The sequence below is a fragment of the Colius striatus genome, chromosome 1 (genome assembly GCF_028858725.1).
Source record: "Colius striatus isolate bColStr4 chromosome 1, bColStr4.1.hap1, whole genome shotgun sequence".
NCBI lineage: Eukaryota > Metazoa > Chordata > Aves > Coliiformes > Coliidae > Colius > Colius striatus.
Genome location: NC_084759.1, coordinates 138,525,860 through 138,549,730, shown reverse-complemented (window position 1 = coordinate 138,549,730; position 23,871 = coordinate 138,525,860). Strand labels below are relative to the sequence as shown.

Below are 23,871 nucleotides of genomic sequence, written 5' to 3'. Positions count from 1 at the left end.
AAAAATATCTTTTGTCCTTGAAATGAAATGACGTGCAAAGATTGGAACAATGGGAAGTTGTTTTAGTTTGTAATAAAATTTTAAACACCCATATAATTGCCTTTTCTGACTTCATATCCCAGGGATCTGAAACCATCAGCTTGGAGACACTGCCTTAAGGAGAAACACACTGAAAAAGAGAGTGTGTTTTTGCAGTAACAGAATTCTATGAAATAGTTCCATCAACATTGTTATTGGAAAAAAATGTAGATTCAGATTTACATTTCAATAACATGGCTGAGTTTCAGGAAATTGTCCCAATCAAACAATAATTAAATTAATAGAAAACAGATACACTAACATATTCAAGGTAAAGATTTTTAAATTTCAATGCATAATTTGTTTCCTCTTTTAAAACTAAAACACTGGAAACTTCATTTCAGAGAGAATGAAGGAGAGGAGAGGATAAGGAATTTTTCAGGTTAACCCTAAAATAATGAATTTACAGGTCAACAGAAACTTTCAAGCTGTTCATTATAACACAGTGTTTTGATAACTTGGAATTTCAGAATTTCAATTAATCAAGTGTTTGCATTTCTTTCATATTCAGATTCAGTAGTACTTATTTCTACAGTCTTTGGCAAGTCATTCACTGTGTATAAACTTGCTCTTTTTAAAGGCAGATGCTCTTTTCTGTGTTTAGACTACCATGGCTCCCATACAGGACTAGCCTAGATGAACCACACTATGTTAGGAAGTCAGATTGATGTGAAATGCAAGATCTAAGACTTTGTAAAAACATATGTTAGCTTTCAACAAATACATTCCTAAGAATTATATTCTTCTCCTTAAAAAAAAAAAAAAAAGAAAAGAGAAAATAAACACCAAGATGAATAGTAAGGAATAATGTGGAAGTTTTTGTTTAAAAATGAAAGTCTGGTTTCATTACTTTTTGTTGCTGTATTAAGTCTATTACAGACTACAGACACCAGATGAGCAATTTCAGAAATACAGTTTCAGAAAATTAAAATTAAATTTTAAAACCTCCACGTGGCTTGGGGGTGGGGGTTGTCCCTATCTTTTGCAAAGAAAAATGCTTTGCTGTTACCTCAGGAGAAGGTAGTTTAGTCACCACTGCATCACCAATTGTTGAGGTAAGAAGTTTATCACCTAGGATATCTTCTAAATAGTCTGCCATTACTTCCTGCTGCTTAGGGCTGCAGTGGTTCTCCAAAGACAGTACAACTGGATAGTCAGATGCCTGGAAATGAAATGTAAAGGCTTTCATTATTAATAAATAAGAAGATGACTATTTTATTTCCCATAATCTATTACAAAAGTGCCCTTGGTAATCAGTATTTTCCCTTTGTTTCAAACCTTTCACAATACAGCTCAGCTGTTTCAGGTAACACAAGAAAAAAGAATACTATATTTACAGAAAAGAGCAGGACTAGATATACAGAGATGAATAAAAACAGAGAAATCAAATGAAGATCAGTTAAGAAGGAGTAAATACTACATTAGAGAAATCAGATAATATCTGTGCTGAACTTTGGAAGGCAAATATTGAAGCGTATTTGTCCAATAATCCATAGAAATAATCTATCAGAGGCATTTAACACACTGGTTAATTCTGAATGCAAATAAAGTAGAGAGAAAAATAAGTGTTAAGTCAGTCAAAAATCAGGCTGATTCAATTGCACAGGTCAAACTACAACATGGAAACAAAAAACAGAATTTCTTAGTGGCTCAACTGATACACAGAGCTGCTTAAGAATGATGCATTGGTTACTGTGTGTCTGAAACACTGGTTTTCAAAAATGAACTTACAAAGAAAAGGAAACTGTTGTGTATCAATAAAGGAGGAAAAATAATGACTAGGTTTTCTGGAAAATAATTTCAGTAAGGGGAAATGAGACAAAATAAAAAAGAGAACACAAAATTATTGCAATTTTCATATACCTATAGGAAGAACTTGTTAGCTTTAACATAATTGTATACCTTTAAACTTACATCTGACATTTTAGTGATGGTTCCTTTAGAGGCTGGCATCTATTTTAAAGTACAATGGAAAAATAATGACAAAAAATGTAAAACTGGCTTTCAGCTAAATGTAAATTAGTGTAGCCACTAGTTTACGGTAACACAGACTTAAAATATATTATCTGCTTTGTGGGGAAGAGTGTTTTGTGTACAGAATTTCAACCATTTTTTACACAGTTTTGTTATAAGAGAGATTTGGTTTACTTTGATTTTAAGAGGTAAAATCTTATTGACAAAACAATCCAGGATTAAATGTATTTTGCTTTAATTTCTGACAGATTTTAATTATCCACGTTTAAAGTTTACAGTATCCTTAAACTTTGCTCAGAAATCATTGCCTTTCCATAAAAAAAGCCAGGCATATTTTTTAATATCAGAAACTTTCTTGGAACACTCTACATACTACTTATCACAGTACTCAAGCAAGATGGGTGAAATATGGGAAACTGAGTAAAAATTAGGACATAGCTGAAATGAGACATGTTCATTTGGTCTGTATAAATAAATCTCATAATTTTCCAGAAGTATTGGTGACTATTAAAACCAAATACTCTGAATAAAATCTTTGCTTTGACATGACCTAAACTATCAGTTCCTAAGGCGTGGTGGTTTAGCCTGATGTCCACCCAGTCATTAAATCACTCCCCCTCCTAAACTAGACAGGAGAGAGATAGAAATATAAGAAACAGGTTTTGAGTTTAGGACAGAAAAATATAGTGGAAGTACCATTTTATATTTATTGTGCTTTTACACTTTTTCCCTGAGCATTTGCTACTGATTGTTATTAGGAGCATGCTCAGCCTGGATAGACATCTGCTATGAACCATTACTTATTGTGATTTTATTGTAACTTGTGCCTGTTCTATGAAGTTTGTATTATAGTTATGTAGAATATGCTGTGCATTAGTAAAATCAGGAGAGTTACATCTAACGAGTTGTGAAGAACAATGAAATAAAACCATTTTAAATTTTAAAGTTAGAGACTAATTAATTTTTACATAGAAATCAGAACAGGAAAGCTACAGTATTGCTAACACTGAGATTGAGATATATCCATATATAGGTATAGATATATAGAAATCCATATAAAGTGTATGACAGTAGGTATGTATATTCACATACATAAAGCTGGCCTGAATACAAGAGTTATCTTACTAGATGTTCAGGACTTCATTTGAGTAGGACTCTTGCCAAAACTTCTCCAGCTTTTATTGCTGTGCCAGAGATAGGCAGCAGGGACATTACCCTAACAAGTCATCTAGCAAAAAAGACAGCAGTAGGTGGTAACCTTTATCAGGTCTTGAATTCAAAATAAAAAGAGAGGGAATGGAAAATGGAGTAAGTCTAAAATTCAGTTATAATCTAACATTTTTCTGTATTTCATAAATTCAAGCGTAGGTTATTAGACAGACTGATAGCAACAGAATAATAAGTGAAGTAGAAAAAATAAGATATAAAGGAGTAAAACATCATACTGATTCTGAAGTGGTTGTTCACATTATATTCACTCCTTCCTTAAATGACCTCAGGTGAGAATTCCTGGTTTGGGCTGGAATAGAGTTTATTTTCTTCCTAGTAGCTACTAAAGGGCTATGTTTTGGGCTCTGTGGTATGGAATAGCCCTTTAGCCAGTTCAGATCAGCTGTCCTGGGCATGCTCTCTCACAGCTTCTTGTGCACCCCCAGCTTCCTTAATGGCAGGGCTGGGTGAGAAGCAGAAAAGGCCTTGATGCTGTTCAAGTAATGGTTAGAAATAGCCTAATCATCTGTGTTATCAACAGTGATTCCAGCACAAAACATTGCCCTGTACCAGCTACTAGGAAGACAATTAACTACATCCCAGATGAAATGAGGACAATATCTGGATCTAGGCTCCAGTCATTTCAATGGTGTGAGCAAATCCCCTCACTGCCCCTAGCAGCATATAAACTTAGGAATTGGCTGAGAGGGGCTGATCACTACTCAGGCATTGGTCATCAGGTGGGGAGCAATTGCACTCTGCATTACTTGTATTTTCTATTTTTTTTTTCTCTATATTATTAGTACTAGTAGTATTAGTATTAGTATTAGTATTAGTATTAGTATTAGTATTAGTATTAGTATTAGTATTAGATTGTCATCATTATTATATTTCACTCTTGTTATTCTTGTTTATTATATTGCTTATGGGAGGGACGAGTGAGCGAATATTTGTGTGGTCTTTAGTAGCTGGTTTGGGATTATTAAACCACAGCACAACCTAACAAACTAAGATCTTAAGAGTTCCTTTCACCATGTTTGGTTTATAATAATTATTGGCAAAATATATTTACTGTTCTTTAAATAACATTTAAAAAGTATTAATAACAGATAGCACAATTTTCCCATAATTTATTTCACCAATGCCCACTGTCACAAGCACTGTGTTCCATACTTTTTTGTCCTAACGTGTCCTATTTTAGCCAATATAGCTATCTCTTTATATATATATACATACCACAAATGCATACTTCTCTATTACTTGAATTACAGAACTAAACAGAATCTTGCTTGTTAAAGTGTGACCATGATACACAATAGGTTGATTGTTTGAGCCATCCCAGCAGTCAATTTCCAGGCAACGACATCCTTTTAAGAGAGCACTTCAAAAGAAGGAGAGAAACGATTTTACTGTCAAAAGAATGATACCACATTTTCTTATACAAGCTGCAGTATTTCTGATTACAATAACACTGAATAATTACTAAAGCTTATGCTCTTTCATCACAAAGGAAAGAAAATCCTATAGAAGTATACAGATATGAGAGTTATATTTTCTGTTTTCTATGTTAGACATGCTAGGTTATAAACTTTATTAAGGCATAAATGAAGAATCACAGAATCTTAAGGACTGGAAGGGACTTGGAAAGATCATCCAGTCCAACCCCTCTCCCATAGTAGGACTACCTAGAGTAGGTCACACAGGAACTTGTCCAGGTGGATTTTGAATGTCTACAGAGAAGGAGACTCCACAAGCCATATGGGCAGCCTGTTCCAGTGCCCTGTCACCCTCACAGTGAAGAAATTATTCCTTGTATTTCTTTGGAACCTCTTATGTTTCAGCTTATAACGATTACCCTTCTCCTATCATTGGACATCACTGAGAACAGCCTGGCTCCATCCTCCTGACACCTGCTCTTTACATATTTGTAAGCATTAATAAGGTTACTCCTTACTCTCCTCCAAGCTAAAGAGCCTCAGCTCTCAGTCTTTCATCATAAGGGAGATGCTTCACTCCCATAGTCATCTTGGTGGCCCTGCGCTGAACTCTCTCCAGCAGCTCCCTGTCCTTTTTGAACTGAGGGGCCCAGAACTGGACACAATATTCCAGATGTGGTCTCACGAGGGCAGAGTAGAGAGAGAGGAGAACTTCTCTTGACCTACTGCTCACACCCCTTCTAATACACTCCAGGGTGCCATTGACCTTCTTGGCCACAAGAGTATATTGCTGGCTCATAGCCATTCCGCTGTTCACCAGGACTCCCAGGTCCCTTTCGCCTATAATACTAAGAGTTCATTCCCCAACATCTACTTGTGTGTGGGGTTATTCTTTCCCAGATTCAAGACTCTATACTTGCCCTTGCTGAATTTCATTAGATTTCTCTCTGCCAATCCTGTCCAGGTCTTGTGGAATGGCAGCACAGCCTTCCGGTGTGTCAGCCATTCCCCCCCAGTTTAGTATTGTCAGCAAATTTAGTGACAGTGCCCTCTGTTCCCTCAGCAAGGTCATTAATGGATAGATTGAACAGTACTGGTCCCAGCATCAGCCCCTGAGGAACTCCACTAGATACAGGCCTCCAACTAGACTGCCCCATTGATCACAACTCTCTGCCTTCTTCCCTTCAACCAGTTAACCTCACTACCTGATCATCCAGCCCACAGTTTCTCAGTTTTGCTGCAAGGATTCTGTGGGAAACGGTGTCAAAAGCAGACAGATTATCTGAATAACTTTCATTGAGACTAAAAACAGGGGTTAAAGGTTTAAATAAAAGAATTCTGGAATGATGGTAAATTGTTTCTGGAAATAGAAGAAATGTTTGAATGGGTCTTTTAAATTATTATTTCAAGATTTGTTTGCAAGTTGGAGAATCATTATACTTAGAAATAACAGAGAATCAGGTTGTGCTTGGTCTTTACATAATACAGTTGTTCTTCCCCTACCTTCTAAGAGGGATGACTAAAGTTCTCAGATGCCTGAAATTCACTATGGTTTCATTTTTAATATGTTAATGGCACCCCTTAAAGGTCTTAGTTTTCCAATATTTGGCTTGTTACTAATTAAAAAATTTATTCTAAACTATACTACTTAATTACCAATCTATCTTTTACATGCTGCACTTTACATGCTAGCAGTATCTCAAATATAAATATGCTTCTAGCTTATTTTAGGATTTTATGTTTTCCTTATACAAATAGAAAATAAAGAGGAAGAGGGGAGTCTTCATACTCTTTGCAATTACTCTAAGCTATGCAGTATTAATGTCTTACAATTCCAAATACTGTTTGAAGCAAATCTATCAGTATTTCTGACGGTTTCAAGACATAGGAAACAAAAAAGTTCAAATAGATGATAATTCCAATGACTTTCACCTTGCTAAATAAACACAAGAATGATGGACATTGGCCTTCAAAATTCTTCATACACTCTGTTCCCCTCTGTATTGCCTCTTTTACATAATCCATCTTCTCCCCTGATAATTTCTTCAAAATGGGTCGTGACAATAAGGAATCCTCATTTCCTCTCCACAGCAAAGAAAATCTATAGTATGTTGTGCAATCAAAGATAAAGTTCCATCTCCCTCCTGGTTACTACAGATCCCACGTTATTATTATTGTTTATAAACTAACCACATTGCACCATACACTGATCACAGATAAGCTTCATGTACTCTGCCATACTGTGCCTTTATGTCCTGTATATTGATTAGATTTATTTTTGCATGGCATGTTGAAATTAAATCATATACTGTGCAGCATATTATAGATTTCTTTTGCTGTGAGGTAGATTCTTTGAGATGTAAGTCAAAAAATAGATTGTTTCCAGACTATGAACAGATGGTTTGGAAAATATATTAAAAAAAGTGTACACACAAAATGAAATACTACTCTCACATTTTTCTACTTGTATCTGTGATGGTATTGCCAAGCAGAATTATTTGTGACTTAGTATTATTTTTTTTAAAAAAAGAGTTAAATAATGTTTAAAATATTAAAAAACACTATCTGAATACCTGGTATAACCCCATAAATGACTGGGTCCTACGAGTTGGTCAGATATCAAATAAGTGTTGTGAGAAGATGAAATAAAATAGTCACATAATGGTTGATTCATATCTTGGTAGACACTCCTGTGATTGTTTTTAAATACTGAAGAGTGTTCTGAGTTCATGTACCGTAGAAATCCTTCAAATGACATCTCTTTTCTTTTCCTCACTGAATAAAAAAGAAAAAAAAAAAACTCTGCTGTGAAGCTAAAATGATGATTATATCTGTTTACTTTCCATAGTTTTTAATAGCCGATTCTGAACATTGCTAAAGGTTATACAGTATAACACTTTTCTGCAATTCAGAACAAACAATATAAACACAAACATCAGATGTGTGCAATTCTGGAGGAAAATTGTTCTGGTTCAAAATTATGAGAGAATATTAATGTCTTCTGCTATTTTTATTCTTCTATGGACAACAGTAAGAAGAGTTTGCAGTAGTCCTAATTAAATATAAAGAAAAATATTAGTTCTTTAGTTTTGGAAAGTAATATGCCAGTCAATATAACAAGAAAATCTTCTTTTCTCTGCAGAAAAAACAGGAATTGTTCTCCAAAATGTCAGTCAAAGACTGTCAAAATAGTCTTGCAGAAACTATGATTCCTAGCACCAAATATCTTCATCCATGGTGGAAAATTCCAAATAAATACTCATGAAATAATATTTAAATTAGAAGTATTTGAAATGAAATATAGCATCTTAACAAAATAAATGCCCATAAAGATAAATTGTAAATTGAGCTTATTATATTACTGCATCTATAACAAAATGTGCTAATTGCCTCCGTACCAGTGACAGTCATCCCACTTGTTTTGTTTTTAAACTGATTTAATGACAAACAGATGCATTATACTGCCAACTGCTATTCCCATGTAATGCTTCAAATGTAATAATTTTGCAAATGATATAATCTCACAAGTCAGCTTTGCTTCAAAACATAACCTAGTTTGATATAGTCACATATTTTGTCCAGTTCTGGCTTTAAAATAACCTTATTATTGTCACCATAGTAGGCTAAAGCCTAATAATTAAGCAGTTAGTAATCCTTTCTGTCAATAATAATTTAGAGAAGTCAATGTATACAAACTTTTGACAAATAAAACCTCAAAATCACACAAAACCAAAAAATAAACCACTGAACACTTATGTAGTCTGTTAATTCTCAATACAGCTACAAAAATCACAATTTACAGGTTAGAATTATAGACTGGAAGATTTATACCTGAATGAGAATTATGAAACTTTTTCTAATGATGGTAACACAAAGAAAATAGTAATTTCTAAATTAAACAGATCTAGAAAAATTGGAATTTTTTGAAATGTTAAACAGAAATAGAAAATAAGGATGGAGGCCCTCCAGACATCACACATATATACACTGTTGTCCTTAACGATATAAATGTTATTCCTATCAGAAGTCTATCAAAGGTTTTCTTCAAGACTTGTATTGATGAGGAATTCACAGACATGGCAGTAATCCCACTTCAGCAGCCAAGAGTCTTATTGCTAGAAGGTTTTTCACAACATTTATCCTGAAAATTTCATGCTGTTCAAAATATTTGTTCTGGTTTGTACTATTCCATCTATTCTTTTTCACAGTCTTATCCATATAAGAAGACTGCTATCACACTGTCCCTCTTTCCACTGCATTCCCCAAGAAACAAATCCAGTTCAGTATATCCTTCTGTTTAGGTTAAATTTTCTTGGACTTCTGATAATTTCTGTTGTTATTCTACAACTCTTTCCATCTGGTGAACTTTCTTCTTGGTTTTTGATGCCCTAAATGGAACAGTGTTTGTCCTTATTGAATTCCATCCTTCTTGTCTATATCATCAATTTGCCAAGATCACTTTGACTTTTAATCATGTTCTCTATTATACTTGAACATTCTGGTGTCAAATCTAGATTTAATAAAATTAACTTCTATTCCATCATCCACCTTATCAATGACATAATTTAAGTCTGGATCCCAACATAATGCTCAATTAAACTGTAAATTGATGAAGCCTTTCATTTTGACTCTAAGTCACTGATGAATGACAGAGTAATTTTCTAATGAGTTGTTTATGTACCTGCTTCCTCAACTTGCTTTTTGAGAATGTAAGACTGTTAAAAAGTATGATTTTTCTTCTATCCACCAGCACTGTTATTCTCTCATAGAAGAAAACTAGGTTCTATTTCTTCATAGAATGTCCTGACAAACTGTAACTCATCTTTTCCATCTTACAGGTGATTACACATTCATTATTTGTTCCTTTTTTTTTAGGTAACTGATTGATGTCTAGTTCCATGAATGTTCCTTTACTACAACAGATACTACATTTGATCTTTCCCAGTCTTTCAATTCATCGTTCTCCATCAGTTTTTAAAGGTAACCTGTACTAACCAGGCTTGTTACCGTCAACTTTTTAAGGACTTATCAACTTGTCTTCACTGATCTGATTAAGTAATTTAATCATATCTTGCTCTGCTTTTTCCAAATTTTAAACTGAAATCTTACTCTGGTCTCATTAATAGTATTAGCCACCTGATTATACTTAGGTAGTATGTCAAGAACTTTCTTGGTTTTTCTTTTAATTAATATATTTGCAGAATGACTTATTCCTACCCTGATGACTCTTTATAGTTATACCTTATTTAGTATCTTGACTGTTCTGATTGATCTACATGCACATTATTTTGTTTTATCATTGTAATAATGGGATTCAATTTCTACTTTCTGGGTCTTTAAAAAACTTTTTGCATTTTTCACATGTTGTTCAAAACAGAGTACATTGCTCTTGTATGCTTTATCTATGAGGAATTACAGGAACTGTAGATCCAATTCCTTTGAAGAGATGCCTTTTTTTTCAATTGGTTTTAATTTCTGATTAATTTACTTTTTGTGCTCAATATATTTCTCTGTGTTGGGCCAGTTCTCTAAGTTGGGCCAGTAAGTCCTACTGACTTTCCAAAATGTCACTAAAATGTCTACCTTATGTACCTAATCAATGAACTAAAAATATTTGCATTTTTATACAAAAATTGAGTTTATTACAGGTCCTTATATTGGCTTATGCATTTTCTTTCCTCGGGATTTGTCGTCACTGTCCTTGAACTGCATACAACTGAAATCAACATCATGTTTTTGGACAACTACCAGAACTCCAAGCAAGTTTGTAAAATAGTAATACTTGTCTGCAATCAGGGAGAGAGTGGCTCTGCACTCTGCACTGAAGTTCTGGCAGCATTGGCAGTTCTGTGAATTGAGACATGTAAAAGTGCATCACATATACTTATGTAAATGGATTTCTATCTTCTTGTAGCTTCTTGTTGTTTACAAAATTCAAGGTGTTTTTTTTTTTCTTGTCCTCCCCTATTGGATAGTCTGGAATATGGAATGTTAATAATCACAGGATCAAAGAATCACAGAATCTTAAGGGTTGGAAGGGACCTCAAAAGAACATCTAGTCCAATAATATTCTTTTTTTCCAAACAATTTTTCAATTTTTTTCCCTATTCATCCAGTTAAGGCAAATTAATGCTTTGTCATAGATACAAATACTGCCATATCAGGAGGAATTATGGATATAACCAGAGTAATTGAAAGGATTGGATTACATTCTATGCCTATGCTTTTTGGAGTTTATTACATTCTGCTTTCTAATTTATCTTTATGGAAAGGAAAAATGAAAGCTTTCATAAGATGTTTGCTGCCCTGAAGGAACTGAAGCCCATGGAGGATCCATGCTGAAGCAGAGGAAACAAATAAGGAAGCAGTAGCAAAATGAAAGTGTGAGAAAGGTGAAGAAGGCAGAAAGAAGTCACTACGCATTGACCAGTCTCCTGCAAAGCCTCTTTCCTCCCTAAAGGGACTGAATACAACTTGCAGCAATGACTAGGTAAGAGGAAAGGAGCCTGAACTGAAGTTGAGCCTGGGAAATGGGGAGAAAGGTGTTTTCCCTCTCATTAAATGTGTTTGTTCTTTGTTTCCTAATAGCTGAGTTAGTAATTAAATGCTTACATTACTTGGCCATGAGAGATATTGAAATGGGTACAAATACATCTGCTGGGAATTTTAGAAGTGAACTCATGAGAAATATCTGCAATCAGAGATAAGGGTGTGACTTTGCTACATTGGAAGAAGAAAGCTTTCAATTATTGTTAAAAGTGACAAATAATAATAACCTCAAGGCAGAAACATTATCAGATGGAATTTCCTAATATGAAATTTGGCTACTTAATGTTAGACTAAAACATTTATACTCTAAGTGAACAGTAAAGACAGAACTATTTCCTTGGCTAAAGTAAGGATATAGTTATTTCTTTCTACTCTGATTTTATATTGCAGGGAATCTATTTCCCACCCAATCCACACTTGCAATACAGATTCATATTGGAATAAAGTATCTGTTTGAGCTGCTGTTTTGTTTTCTAAAGCCTTCAATCTATTAATCTATTGTCTTCTGGTGAAAGCTTTTGCTAAAATTGGATATTTACATGTGCTTTCACACATCTGAATTCTTCTGTCTCATAAACCCAGCTTCAGCCACTGTCTTAGTTGAGAGTTTGAAGTAATCTTTTTTATTTCATATGACTTTTTATGAAGCCTGTAGGAATTTGACTGAGGTATCTACTCTTATATTTGGTTTACGTTGACAAATGGGATCAAAAGTCACTCCTTGCAATTGCATGCTCTCCTTCTTTCTATATGTCACATATGCATGCACATACACAAAACAAGTTTAAAATACTGTATATTCTAGGAATAAACAGAACATGGTTTTTTGATTCACAAATATATTCTGGACTAATCAAATTCTTTATCTGACAGATGCACCAAGCTTATATTGTTAATTCCAAGCAAAATGTCAGAAAGAACCCTAAGAAAAGTAAACTAAAAAAATGGTTTGTGATGACCAAAAAAGAGTTGAAGAGCAGAATACATAGAAGAACAAGGGACAAAGATAAATAGGGCAGAATGAAAAAAAAAAAAAGTTATCAAAAAGTACTCAATGTTTTTAAAGTAATAATTGTGTGAAGTTTTTGTCTAATGGTTTTAGAATATTATTCTGATGACTTTAAAACACCCATCAAATTAAACTGGAGTTTTCAGAGAATCACAGATTGGCCAGCCTCACTTTCATCCCGGGGAAAATCATGTTGCAAGAAACCTTGGAAGCCATTTCTGGGCAAAAGAAGGAGACTATCGATCTCTGTCCTCAGGGGTTTTCAAATTTTGACCTTAAAAAAAAAAAAACCCTAGAAACCTATTGTGAATACACTATTAACTTTGCATCGAGCAAAAGACTGGAGTGGGTGGCCTCCTGAAATTCCTTTCCATCTGAACAGTTACATGATTCTATGATACAATTCTGTGTTTAGAGAGCTACTCTTAGAATCTGATCAGAGAACAAAATGGAAATTCAGCTTGGGAGAGGATAAATAAATAATTATAACTTTAACACAAATAACATAATGACATCAGTAGACATAAACAGACACTATGCCTGCTAAAGATGCTGATAATCCACCACGTTTACAATGCAGCCCTGATATTGTTAGCAATCATATCCAGCTGATAGCAAACTGGAGTATAACTGTCTAAGGTTTCAGTCTTTCTCAGTAAAGAAAAAGATATAACCTTCTCAGTAGATGCATCTTTAGAAGATGTTCTCCTCTGTGAAATCTGTTATTAGATTACTTCTACAATTAAACTTTCTGCCATGTGACACTCAAACATAGACATATCAAGTGCAAAAAGTGTGATTCTTGGAGAGTATTCTATTAAAATGGTACTTTTAAATAGTACAAAATGGAAGTATTATATCAAAATCTAATAGCATGTATTCTTTAATTTGGTAAGATATAATACTGTATACAGTACTGTAACAATTAACATGACACCTGAATAGAATGATCTTGGTTGTAAGGTATGTTTTGAAATGGAATGGGTTGTCATTGTGAATCACAGAACTGAATAGTTAAACTAAATTAAGTAATATTAAATTCTGACATGTTCTAATCTTCAAAAATGCTGTTCCCAGCCTTCAGATTTTCATACTTTTTTATTAAAATAAAATTCATCTATTATTACTGATATGGTTGATTTCCTGTAAAATAAATATTCTGTACTGAACAGACCAGTTGTTAACAAAACTGCTAACCAGTTGCTATTTTTTTTAATCCTTATAATCTCATATTTATATTACCCTATTTAATTAAACAAAATTATTTTTGAACACTTAGCTACACAAGAAAAGGTCAGTCTGCCTTCCTAATAATGATCATTCACATGTTTCAGAGGACATTAAAAAGATTTAGTGCAGTATATATTAGTTCATCTATTGTCTGAAAACTGTATTTTGTTCAACAAGGACTAATAGTGATGGATCTAGTAAGTCATGTAATACACTACCACTGAGCAATATGCTGTGTAAATTTATCATGCTTCATTAATGACTTCTTGCATTATTATATTCACAATGTTTAAAGATCAGAATTTTTTAAAAATCAATATTTTGTACAAGTGCTCACAAAAGATATTATACAGTGTACATAATTATACTATGATTGCTGATATTAGTTTTCTTTTAAAATGTTCAATTTGCATAGTCAGATGGGTATTTAAAACTACAGTCACTGACAGAAGTACAATAAATAAGACTTGGAAATCAAATACTTAAACTATGCATACCTTCTTCTATGGGTTCATACTTCAAAATAATTTCTAAGGCAGCTATTTCACAAGCTTCAGTTTCATCTTGTCCTCTTTTGAGAAATTCAATGAGCTCAGGGGTAGATAAAGTTTTTCTGTTTTGAGAGTAAATTTGGAAAAGTTCCCGAAATTCAAGTCTGTGTGCAATAGTTCGATAAATTGCCCTGAAGTCTTCTATATTAATTGTATGTGTCTTCTGTTTATCAACTGTTTTCTGAAAACAAAACCAAAACAAAAATAGTCAATAAAAAAAAAGATATGCAATGATACAAAGATACACTCAAAACACTCTATTATATCTAATCATAATCAAATCAAAAACAATGAAGAAAACTTCAGGCATCAGTGACTGAAATGCCCTATCAAATGATACTACAGAATCACAGAATGGTAGGAGTTGGAAAGGACCTGTAGAGATCATCTAGTTCAAGCTCCCTGCTAAAAACAGGTCCACCTAGATCAGGTCACACAGGAACACAGTCAGATAGGTTTTGAAAACCTTCAGAGAAGGAGACTTCACACCCTCCCTGGGCAGCCTGTGCCAGGGCTTCGTCACCCTCACAGTAAAATAGTTTCCTTATGTTTAAATGGAACTTTTTGTGTTCCAGCTTCTTTCCATTACCCCTCGTCCTGTCACTAGATACAACAGAAAAAAGTGATGTCCCAGCATCCTGACATCCACTAGTTAGATATTTGTAAATATTTAATGAGAACTCTCCTCAGTCTGCTCTTATCTAAACAATCTCAGTTGTCACAGCCTTTCCTCATAAGAAAGATGCTCCAGTCCCCTGATCATCTTGGTGGCCCTGTGATGGACTCTCTCCAGAAGTTCTCTGTCCCTCTTGAGCTGAGGAGCCCAGAACTGGACACAGGACTCCAGATGAGGCCTCACCAGGGCAGAGTAGAGGGGGAGCAGAACCTCCCTCGACCTGCTGGCCACACTCTTCTTGATGCATCCCAGGATGCCACTGGCCTTCTTGGCCACGAGGGCACATTCCTGGCTCATGGTTAGTTTATTATCAACCAGGACTCCTAGGTCTCTCTATGTAGAGCTGCTCTCCAGTAGGTCAATCCCTAGCCTGTACTGGTGCATGGTTCCTCCCCAGGTGCAGGACTCTGCACTTGCCCTTGTTGAACCTCATGAGGTTCCTCTCTGTGCAACTCTTAAGCCAGTCAAGACTGCTCTGAATGGCAGCACAGCCTTCTGGGGAATCAGCCAGTCCTCCCAATTTGGTGTCATCAGGAAACTTACTGAGGGTACACTCTGTCCCCTCATCCAGGTCATTGATGAAGATATTGAACAAGACTGGCCCCAAACCAATCCCTGTGGAATCCCACTGGCCACAGGCCTCCAACTTGGCTCCTGTCATAGTTTGACATGACAGCCTTTTTCTGGTAAGGGAGAAGGGACTGTAAAGATAGCTCCTGTAAGAAGTTGCTCACAACTCTCCCCAGCTCTGAGCCAGACCCACTTCTGGGGCTCAGCCAATTAGACACCTCCACAATCACTTTTTAAGAAGCCGGAAGAGGAGGCTTCTTCCTGTTTCTGCTTCCTATTCCTTCCTTCTTCTGTCCCTTCTTCTTCTCTGGCTGGTGGTGATGCAAGGAGTGGGGAGAGAGAAGCAACCATGAGGACTGCAAGGTCAGTGAGGGAAAAGAGAAGGAGGTATGCTGGAGCAGAAACTCCCCTGTATTCTACAGAAAAGACTGGTGAAGCTGAAATTTGCTTGCATTTCATTAAAGATCCCACATCAAGGGCAGAGATTCATTTTGATAACGACCCCGAATCAGTGGCAGAGACTCATTTTGCTAAAAAACCCAAGCCAGGGGCAGTGATTCACTTCATTAAAGACCCCGTGCCAGGGGCAGTAACTATGGCTGGAGGAGGTCGTGTACCAAGGGAGGGACCCAATATTCACAGAAACTATAACTACGGGGAAGGACCCACACCAAAGAAGCTCATTAAAATTATGCCCATAAGGGGCCGTGTCCTGAGGGACGGATTCTGTATCTGCAGAAACTGCAATAGTGATGAAGAATCCATGTCAACAATAATCACTAAGGACTGCATCCCGTGTGAGGGGCCCTGTATTGGCAGAAGCTGCAGCTGCTAGGAAGAACCTACACCAGAGAAGGTTCTTAAGGACTGTGTCCCATGAGAGGGAGCCCATATCGGAGTAGGGGAAGAATGCAAGAAGTCATCCTCATCTGAGAAGAAAGAAGCAGCAGAGCCCATCTGTGAGAGACTGACCACATTCCCCATTCCTTGCCCCCCAAGCCGTTGAAGGAGGAGGAAGAGATATCAGGATCAGTGAGCTGGGCCCGGGAAGAAAGGAGGGATGGAGGAGGGTGATCTTAAAGTGCTGGTTGTAATTTTCTCATCATCCTACTCTCTTTTTGCTTTTTGGTCTGTTCAGTTTCTTGTAGGTAGTAGAATAAACTTTCCTACTTTCCTCTCTAAGTCAAATACTGGAGTCTGTTTTGCCTGGAACTGCAATTGGTAGTGAGCCCTCCCTGCCCTTGTCTCAATCCACAACATCGTTGGTTATCTTTTTCCTTCCATTTCACTGGGGCCTCCGCCATCCTAATGAGGCTGGGGGTGAATGGGGGGTGAATAGGGGGCACCGAGCAAGAGACTGTCATGCTGCTTCTGTGCTAGCTGGGCCAAATCATGACAGCTCCGTTTATCATCACCCTCTGAGTTCTGTCATTCAGACAGTTCTCGATCCACCAGACCATCTGCTCATCCAAGCCACACTGCCTGATCTTTCTGATAAGGATGTTTTAGGAGACAGTGTCAAAAGCCTTGCTGAAGTCAAGGTAGATGACATCCGCTACTCTCCCCTCATCTAGCCAGCCGGTTATGCCTTCATTGAAGGCAATCAGGTTGGTCAGACAGGATTTTGCTTTGGTGAATCCATGTTGACTCCCCCTGATAAACATATTTTCCTTCATATGTTTAGTAATGACATTCAGGATGAGTTGTTCCATCACCTTTCCAGGGATGGAGTTGAGGCTGACCGGCCTGTAGTTTCCTGGGTCGTCCTTGCTGCCCTTTTTGAAGACTGAAGTGACATTGGCCTTTCTCCAGTCCTCAGGTACCTCGCCTGTCCTCCATGATTGTTCAAAAATGATGGAGAATGGCTTAGCACTCACATCAGTCAGCTCCCTCAGCACTCTCAGATGCATCCCATCAGGACTCATTGACTTTTGAGTGTTAAGCTTTCCCAATAAGTCTTTCACCTCTTCCTCTTCCACCCTGGGCAAGTCCTCTGTTGTCCATCCTATTATCCTTGCTGGACTGGGCTTCTCCAGGGCTGGCCTTGGCCATAAAGACCAAAGCAAAGGCAGCAGTAGCCTTCACTAGCCTTCTCTGCATCCTCTGTCACCAGAGCATGAGTTCTTCTATTCTACATGTAACTTCAATTTCTATTCACAACATGCAGATTTGATTTTGTGTGTTAAAAATATCTTCTATAAAGTGTACTATATGACACAATTAGCAAGTAAGTAATTACAATAAAATTCTATATAATGCATATACAATATTAAAACACATTTTAGAAAACCTCTAAGATATTATGCAGTAAAATAAAATGGCAGTATAAAATTTATCAGTCATAAAATATATGTAATACAACACTTCTCCAACAGCAATTCAGATCACATTGTAGACTCTATTAGTTAAATTTACATGCAACATACAGCAAACAGTAATCTTAAAAAATGAAATAAGGATGATTAAATTATCATGAGATCCAAGTCTTTGAATATATCAAATAAGAAACACTATTAAAGTTTGGAGACAATATACTTCACAATAACCTATGACATTGTGTTCTATTCTTAACATGACAGAATGTTTAACTCAGATTAATTATTCACACTTCCAGAATTCTTAAACTGTAAGCTTGTTTTCATAGCGCTTACGAAATGTTAACACATTAATTAATTTCAGTGTTTCAGTACAAAAATCACTAGAAAAACCCAAAGGGCACAAGAATTTGAGAAGATTTCTTTACAACTTATGCCATTTAAATTTTTCTGAGGCTTAATTTTATTTAGCCTTTAAAAATTTCTATATGAGATATGTAATTGAGCAAACGAAATATAGACATTCCTAACATTTTAGTTTGTGTTATTCTTAAAAGTTGCAAAATTAAGAGAAACTTTTGAGATGTACTGACAAAAATGCTCACAAAATCACAGATAAATGGTAATTCTTTGCTTCATCGATTAACACTGTAAGCTAATCAAAATTCATAGCTGTTTGCTCCTGTGTTTGATTTGTGTGGAGCTTTTTCTGATAATGGGGTAGGGGCTGCAGTGGTGGCTCCTGTAAGAAGTTGTTTGAAACTCCCCAGCTCTAAGTCAGACCCACATCTAGAGCTGAGCCAATTGGGTGCATTCACAATCACTTTTTAAGGAAAAGGAGCTTGAAAAGGTGGTAATGGGAGCGTGATGAGAGAGAGGAGTGATCAGTGAGGGAACAGAGGAGACGGTATGATGGACCAGAGACCCCTTTTGCATGCTGTGGTGAGATGGCGGCTGTCCCCATGCAGCTCACAGAGGATAATGGTAGACCTGAGGTTTATTGGTAGCTTGTGGAGGATCTCATTCCAGAGGGGATGGCTGTTCCTGAAGGAAGTTGTTATTTTATGGTGGGGTTGTGTTGGAACAGAATGTGTCTGGAGTTTGTTGGCTGTGGAGGAGACTCATGCAGGAGGACTCTGTGAGGAGCTGCAGCTCTTGGGAAGGGCTCACACTGGAGAGGTTTGTTAAAAATTGTACTCTGAGGGAGGAACCCTGTGTTAGAGCAGGGGAAGAATGTGAGTCCTTCTCTCTGTGAAGGAAGGAATGCCAGAGACCATCTGTAATGGACCGACTGCAACCTCCATTTATTGCCCCTCTGTTGCTACTGACCAGGGAGGAGGCAGAGCTATTGGGAGCAGGTAACTGAGCCTGGGGAGAAGGAGGTCTTAAAAGGCTGGTTTTATTTTTCACATCATCCTACTCTTTTTTTGCTTTCTGTTTGTTCTGTTTCTAACTGGTAGCTGATTAAACTGATCTTGTTTTCTTCCCTCACTTGAGTAACTGAGTTTGTTTTGTGTGGGACAATAAATGAGGAGTGAGCTCTCCCTGTCCCTGGCTTGATCCATAAGGCCCTGGATTATCTTTTCTCCTCCACATCCATGGGGTGGGGAATGGTGAGAGAGCAGCTGTGTGGTTTTTTGTTGATGGCTGGGCTTAAAACTACACCACCTTGTTAAACTGAGAGTACCAAAAAGGCTAAATTTCAGCATTTAATAACATGGCACCTGCTATGGTTAGTAGAGCTTCCCCAAAAGTGTCTAGAAACATGAAATGGCTTACTTGAGCTCTGCCTACTTTTTAAAGACTTTTGATTGCTATTAAACTAGATTAGTTGTGAAGAGACCATAGAAACTAAAAGCTTAATGGAACATCACCAGCTTCTTCCTATACATATCCTAAGATATGTACAACAACAAAAGCAAGAACACATTAGATAACCAAAACAAGTATGAAAGTAAATTTCATGAGAAATTCTAGCCAAAAATCTTACAAATCAGTACCTAAGTACTTACATTGAGTTTGTGAAAGAGAATTGTAATGATCACTTTTAACAGGAATCACCAATAAGCAATGCAATATAAATGCTAATAATGCACATTTAATTACTGCTTGAAAAATTCCACATCTAACGTTGATATCTTCAATCTAATTTTTTACATCCTTAAGAAAATGCAAATTTACTCATTGCTATTATATAGAAAAAGAAAATATTAACTGATTTTAGAATTAAAAAATCTATCAGGATTCTGGAGATGTTCACTAAGGTACTGGCACAAAGTGAAGCTGGACAAAAAATTAAGTTTTAAACCTGTATTCCCTCTTGAAGAAATACAGGCAATAACATTACACAGGAGAGCTTTTAAAATAAGTGTTGTTAAAACCAGATCAATATAAAAAAGACTGTTATAAGACTTTTGTTGGTGTATTATTATTCTTATTTTAATGCGTGTCAAATCTTTGCTATTCAGACAAATAAGTATATTGGCAAAGACTTGCTCTGCAGAAGAACTGTATGAAAATTTATTTTCTTTTAAATCTTAACGTTCATAATTCTGATATTACTCAAAGGAACATTACAGTAAAACAAAGTAAAAGAACAGACAAGAAAAAAAAGCAGATAATTCTTTAAAAACTATTTTCCATGAAATTGATTGTCATGTACAACCCTTTGATTAACTGTTGACGTATACTTACCGGCTATGATGCCAGTAAGATTTCCTTCCAGGCTACTTTGCATTTTAAGATACTATTACTCTGATAAGTAGTTTTAGCCACAAAACTACTAAATACACTAAAGTCTTTCAAGTAGGAAAGAACACCTAACAGTACTGCTACAGATAACTAGATCAGAGTGTTGAGTATATTGTTAAATAATAATTACACTTCTATACCTACTATTTCACATCTATCAAACTTCTGCCAAATCAAAATAGGTGGAAAATACATGAAACAATGAGAAACAGTTTTAATTTCTCATGAGATTCTCAAAGTTGGCAATTCTTTCATTGCAGTGCAAGTTCAAAAACCATAGGCAGCATTTTTAGCATGAGTTGAGTTCATATTGCCAGTTTTACCTTGTCTCAATGAAAATCTTAATGCTTTCCCTCTGCCTACCTGTCAGCATGAGGGCACTCAATTTAGCAATATTTGCATGCTGGTACTGCATCTGCTTGAGGGTAGTTTGCTTCCACACTGAAGTAACATATTAGAAATACCAGTTTCTAGATGTATCATGTAACCTTCATTGAAAAACCATCCTTTCTCAGGGATTAAGGTGCAATTCCCATCCATCTAGGCACACCTCTTAAATACTTCAGAGAAAAATTGAATGAACAAGTGGATGGATCTATGTTAATCTAAAGCCTGAGCAGATCAGACAACTTCATACCATGGCAAAAAGATATTGAGGAAGTTACTCTAATGGCTTTGCCCAGAAATAGATAGGCAAGTCTGGTCTCATTAATTTGATAAAAAAAACAGCTAGATATGACTAAACCAGAATGATTTAATTTTTCTCAAGTGAGACCATGTGACAAAAAGGTTGAGAAGCAAGACCTACACACTTTCTATCTACATCACTATTTTGATGTGGTGAAGTTATGGCATTACTTGGATGTTGATCTCTTCTCCCAAGTAATGAGTGATAGAACAAGAGGAAATTACTTCAAGTTGCACCAGGGGAGGTTCAGATTGGATGTTAGGAAAAAATTCTTCACCAAAAGGGTTATTAAACATAAGAATAGGCTTGCCATGCAAGTGATTGAGTTACCATCCCTAGAGGTATTTAAAAGACATATAGTTGTGATGCTCAGGGACATGGTTTACTGGTAGACTTGACAGTGTTAGGCTAATGATTGTACCTGGTGATCTTAAAGGTCTTTTTCAACCTAAAGAATTCTATGACTCTATTTTATGATTCTGGTGCAATCACTCAGTTATCTGTTTTACATTGAAATAAAACCTGGACAAGGCAAATTATTTGCTGATTTTGCACACCCTACTAGCATGAAATTCACTTGTCCAAACATTTTTTAATAGTCAGGAAATATAAGATACTTTTGTAACTGGAATTCTAAACACATTTAATTGTTTAATCTACATATTCCTCACCTTGAAAATATGTTTTATGTGTGCATAATCAAAAGGCATTTGTAGTTTTTCAAGCAGCTTCATTGTGCTGTCTAAATCAATCTTCCCAGTCCTGAACTCATCCTGAATGATGGACAAAAACCACGTATGAGAGATCAGGTTAAGGAAATTTCTAGCCTATGTCATTCCCTTTAAATAGGGGGAGTAGTTTATTTTTTTTAAATTCAAAGCTTGAAAGAAAAATAATCTCAAAGGGAAATAGTGACAAAAAAAGGGGAGAGTGTAAAGGAATACAAGGAACGGGCAGGATGAAGAAAGGACCATAGTGAGAGGAGGGAAATGTGGGGTGGCTGAGGGGATTCAGCAGTTGTAGGGAAAGGTGGAAAAAGAAGCATCAACATCAAACATCTTGGAGGGCATGTGCAGCATTACACACACCCAACCAGCATCAACTGTCCCTGACAGGACCGGGTCCTTCCCTGACATCTATCTGAGGGATCCCAGGCCTGGAGGAAAGAGGTCTGCAGAGGGAAATCACACAATGGCAGTTGTTTCAGGGCAAGGAGATGAAGAGAAGGAGGTAGAGGAGCAAAAGGAGGAAGAAAAAGAGCAGGAGAAGGATATCTGTTCTCCTCCATGGTGGCTCTGTATTGCGTGCTCTGGTATCTTCACTGCAGTGGCGTGAGCAGTGTTTGGCGGGGCATCACCTTGGCTTGCTCCAGTGTCCACTACAGCCTGTTGCCTCCTCTCAGCACGGTCCCCAACACTGGCCCCCCGCCAACGCTACCCCAATGCCACTGTGAAGTCACTAACTGTGGCCTCCAGGAGTGGATGTGCCTGCCCAGCACCACACCCTGCCGCCATCTTGTGCCATTTCCTTCTGGCATAAAGCAGCCTTCCACTTGCTTCCGGTCTCCCACCCTTTGGGTAGTCCTTGTCACCAGCAAGTGCACAAGGCAGGAACTGTGCCAGCTGGAGAAAGTATCTTTAATTTGTGGCCTACTGTGCCTAGTCTCCATCTAGGGAGATCAGCCAAGCTACTGAGAAATTTCTACTCTGGTCCAAGATGACAAGCTGGTAATGCAGGAGACTACCTATCACAATGCAAATTACTTCACCTCAACCAAATAAACAAGTGCACCATGCTACAGACCTGCTACAGTGACTGAGGGGGAAACTGCTTCTTTGACCCTCAGGACTAATTCTGTTTTGAGTTTGACCACCTGTGGGAGGTAATCAGCAAACCAGTTGTAGGATGTGATGCTAGACGGAGTTGTTGAGAAGAGTTGGTGAGAGGCCTTCCATGGGGTTTGAAGGCCTTTGTGAGCTGCTACTTTCCTGTAGGAAACTGCTGTGTGGTCAAAAAAAGACTTAGGAAGAGGCAGCTGTTTATGGCCTGCATTGAGGAAAAAATCAGGAACAGCTTTTGGAAGTCAGACTGGACTTGACTCCACTTACTATATAGGTTACAGGGATCTTTCTCCTTGTGATGCACTAATTCAAAGATGCCAACCTCCACGTAATTGTCTGTGAGTGAGCAAGTCTGTGAGTGAGACTCTAAATGCTATAGACCAAAGTCAGTGTGCCACAGATTTTGTGAAACTTCTGAAAGCTGAGGATACCAAGTTTCATATTGCCATTCTGGAAAACATTCAGGTTTTGTCAGAGGAAACTCCCTATTACTCAACACTTTTATGAACTGGAATAAACTATTGAATGATCAGTATCTGAACATCAATGTCTCTGATAGAGAAGTGCCTCCACACTTATTGAAACTATTTGATATGATGGCCTAAATTAAAAAAAAAAAAAAAAAAAAACCCAAAAATAACCAACATTAACACACCCACACACACCCTCCAACTGGGATGTTTAGTTGATTTACTTCTGGATTGCCCAGCAGAGTGCAGAAACTGTCTTCAGTCAGTTACCACTTTGAAAATAATGTAGGTCTATAGTGACTGAAAATACTGGTGGTTCTTTTTTTTTTGTTCATGTACTTTTCAACTGCTTCTAGAGGTACCAGTAATGGTCAAAATGTCAAAGGCTGTACAGTGCCACAGGTGAGCCAGCAAGCATGTTCTTGACTTTTCTTTGTAATTTTACTAAGTATCATGTTTACTTATATAACTTCATACTATAGGTAACTTTGGCTATAAGAAAATCAATAAGGCAGGTTGGCAAA

At 36.8% G+C, this 23,871-nt stretch overlaps 2 protein-coding genes across 2 annotated transcripts in view; one reads left to right on the top strand and one right to left on the bottom strand.

Annotated features, from left to right (window-relative positions):
• PLCZ1 (phospholipase C zeta 1) overlaps window positions 1-22,324 on the bottom strand; it is a 49,899-nt gene extending 27,575 nt beyond the window's left edge. Inside the window, exons 1-6 of the mRNA XM_061988857.1 lie at window positions 22,311-22,324; window positions 21,708-21,831; window positions 13,983-14,217; window positions 7,271-7,472; window positions 4,498-4,642; window positions 1,088-1,240 (exon numbers count right to left, since the gene is read on the bottom strand). Coding sequence (XP_061844841.1) covers window positions 1,088-1,240; window positions 4,498-4,642; window positions 7,271-7,472; window positions 13,983-14,217; window positions 21,708-21,831; window positions 22,311-22,324 — 873 coding nt within the window. The remainder of the gene's footprint in view (window positions 1-1,087; window positions 1,241-4,497; window positions 4,643-7,270; window positions 7,473-13,982; window positions 14,218-21,707; window positions 21,832-22,310) is intronic.
• A 504-nt stretch (window positions 22,325-22,828) lies between these two features.
• CAPZA3 (capping actin protein of muscle Z-line subunit alpha 3) lies at window positions 22,829-23,482 on the top strand. The gene is given in 4 exon segments (XM_062012419.1): window positions 22,829-23,129; window positions 23,132-23,217; window positions 23,220-23,358; window positions 23,361-23,482. Coding segments are annotated over 4 exon segments (648 nt in total).
• Window positions 23,483-23,871: the final 389 nt, after the last annotated feature.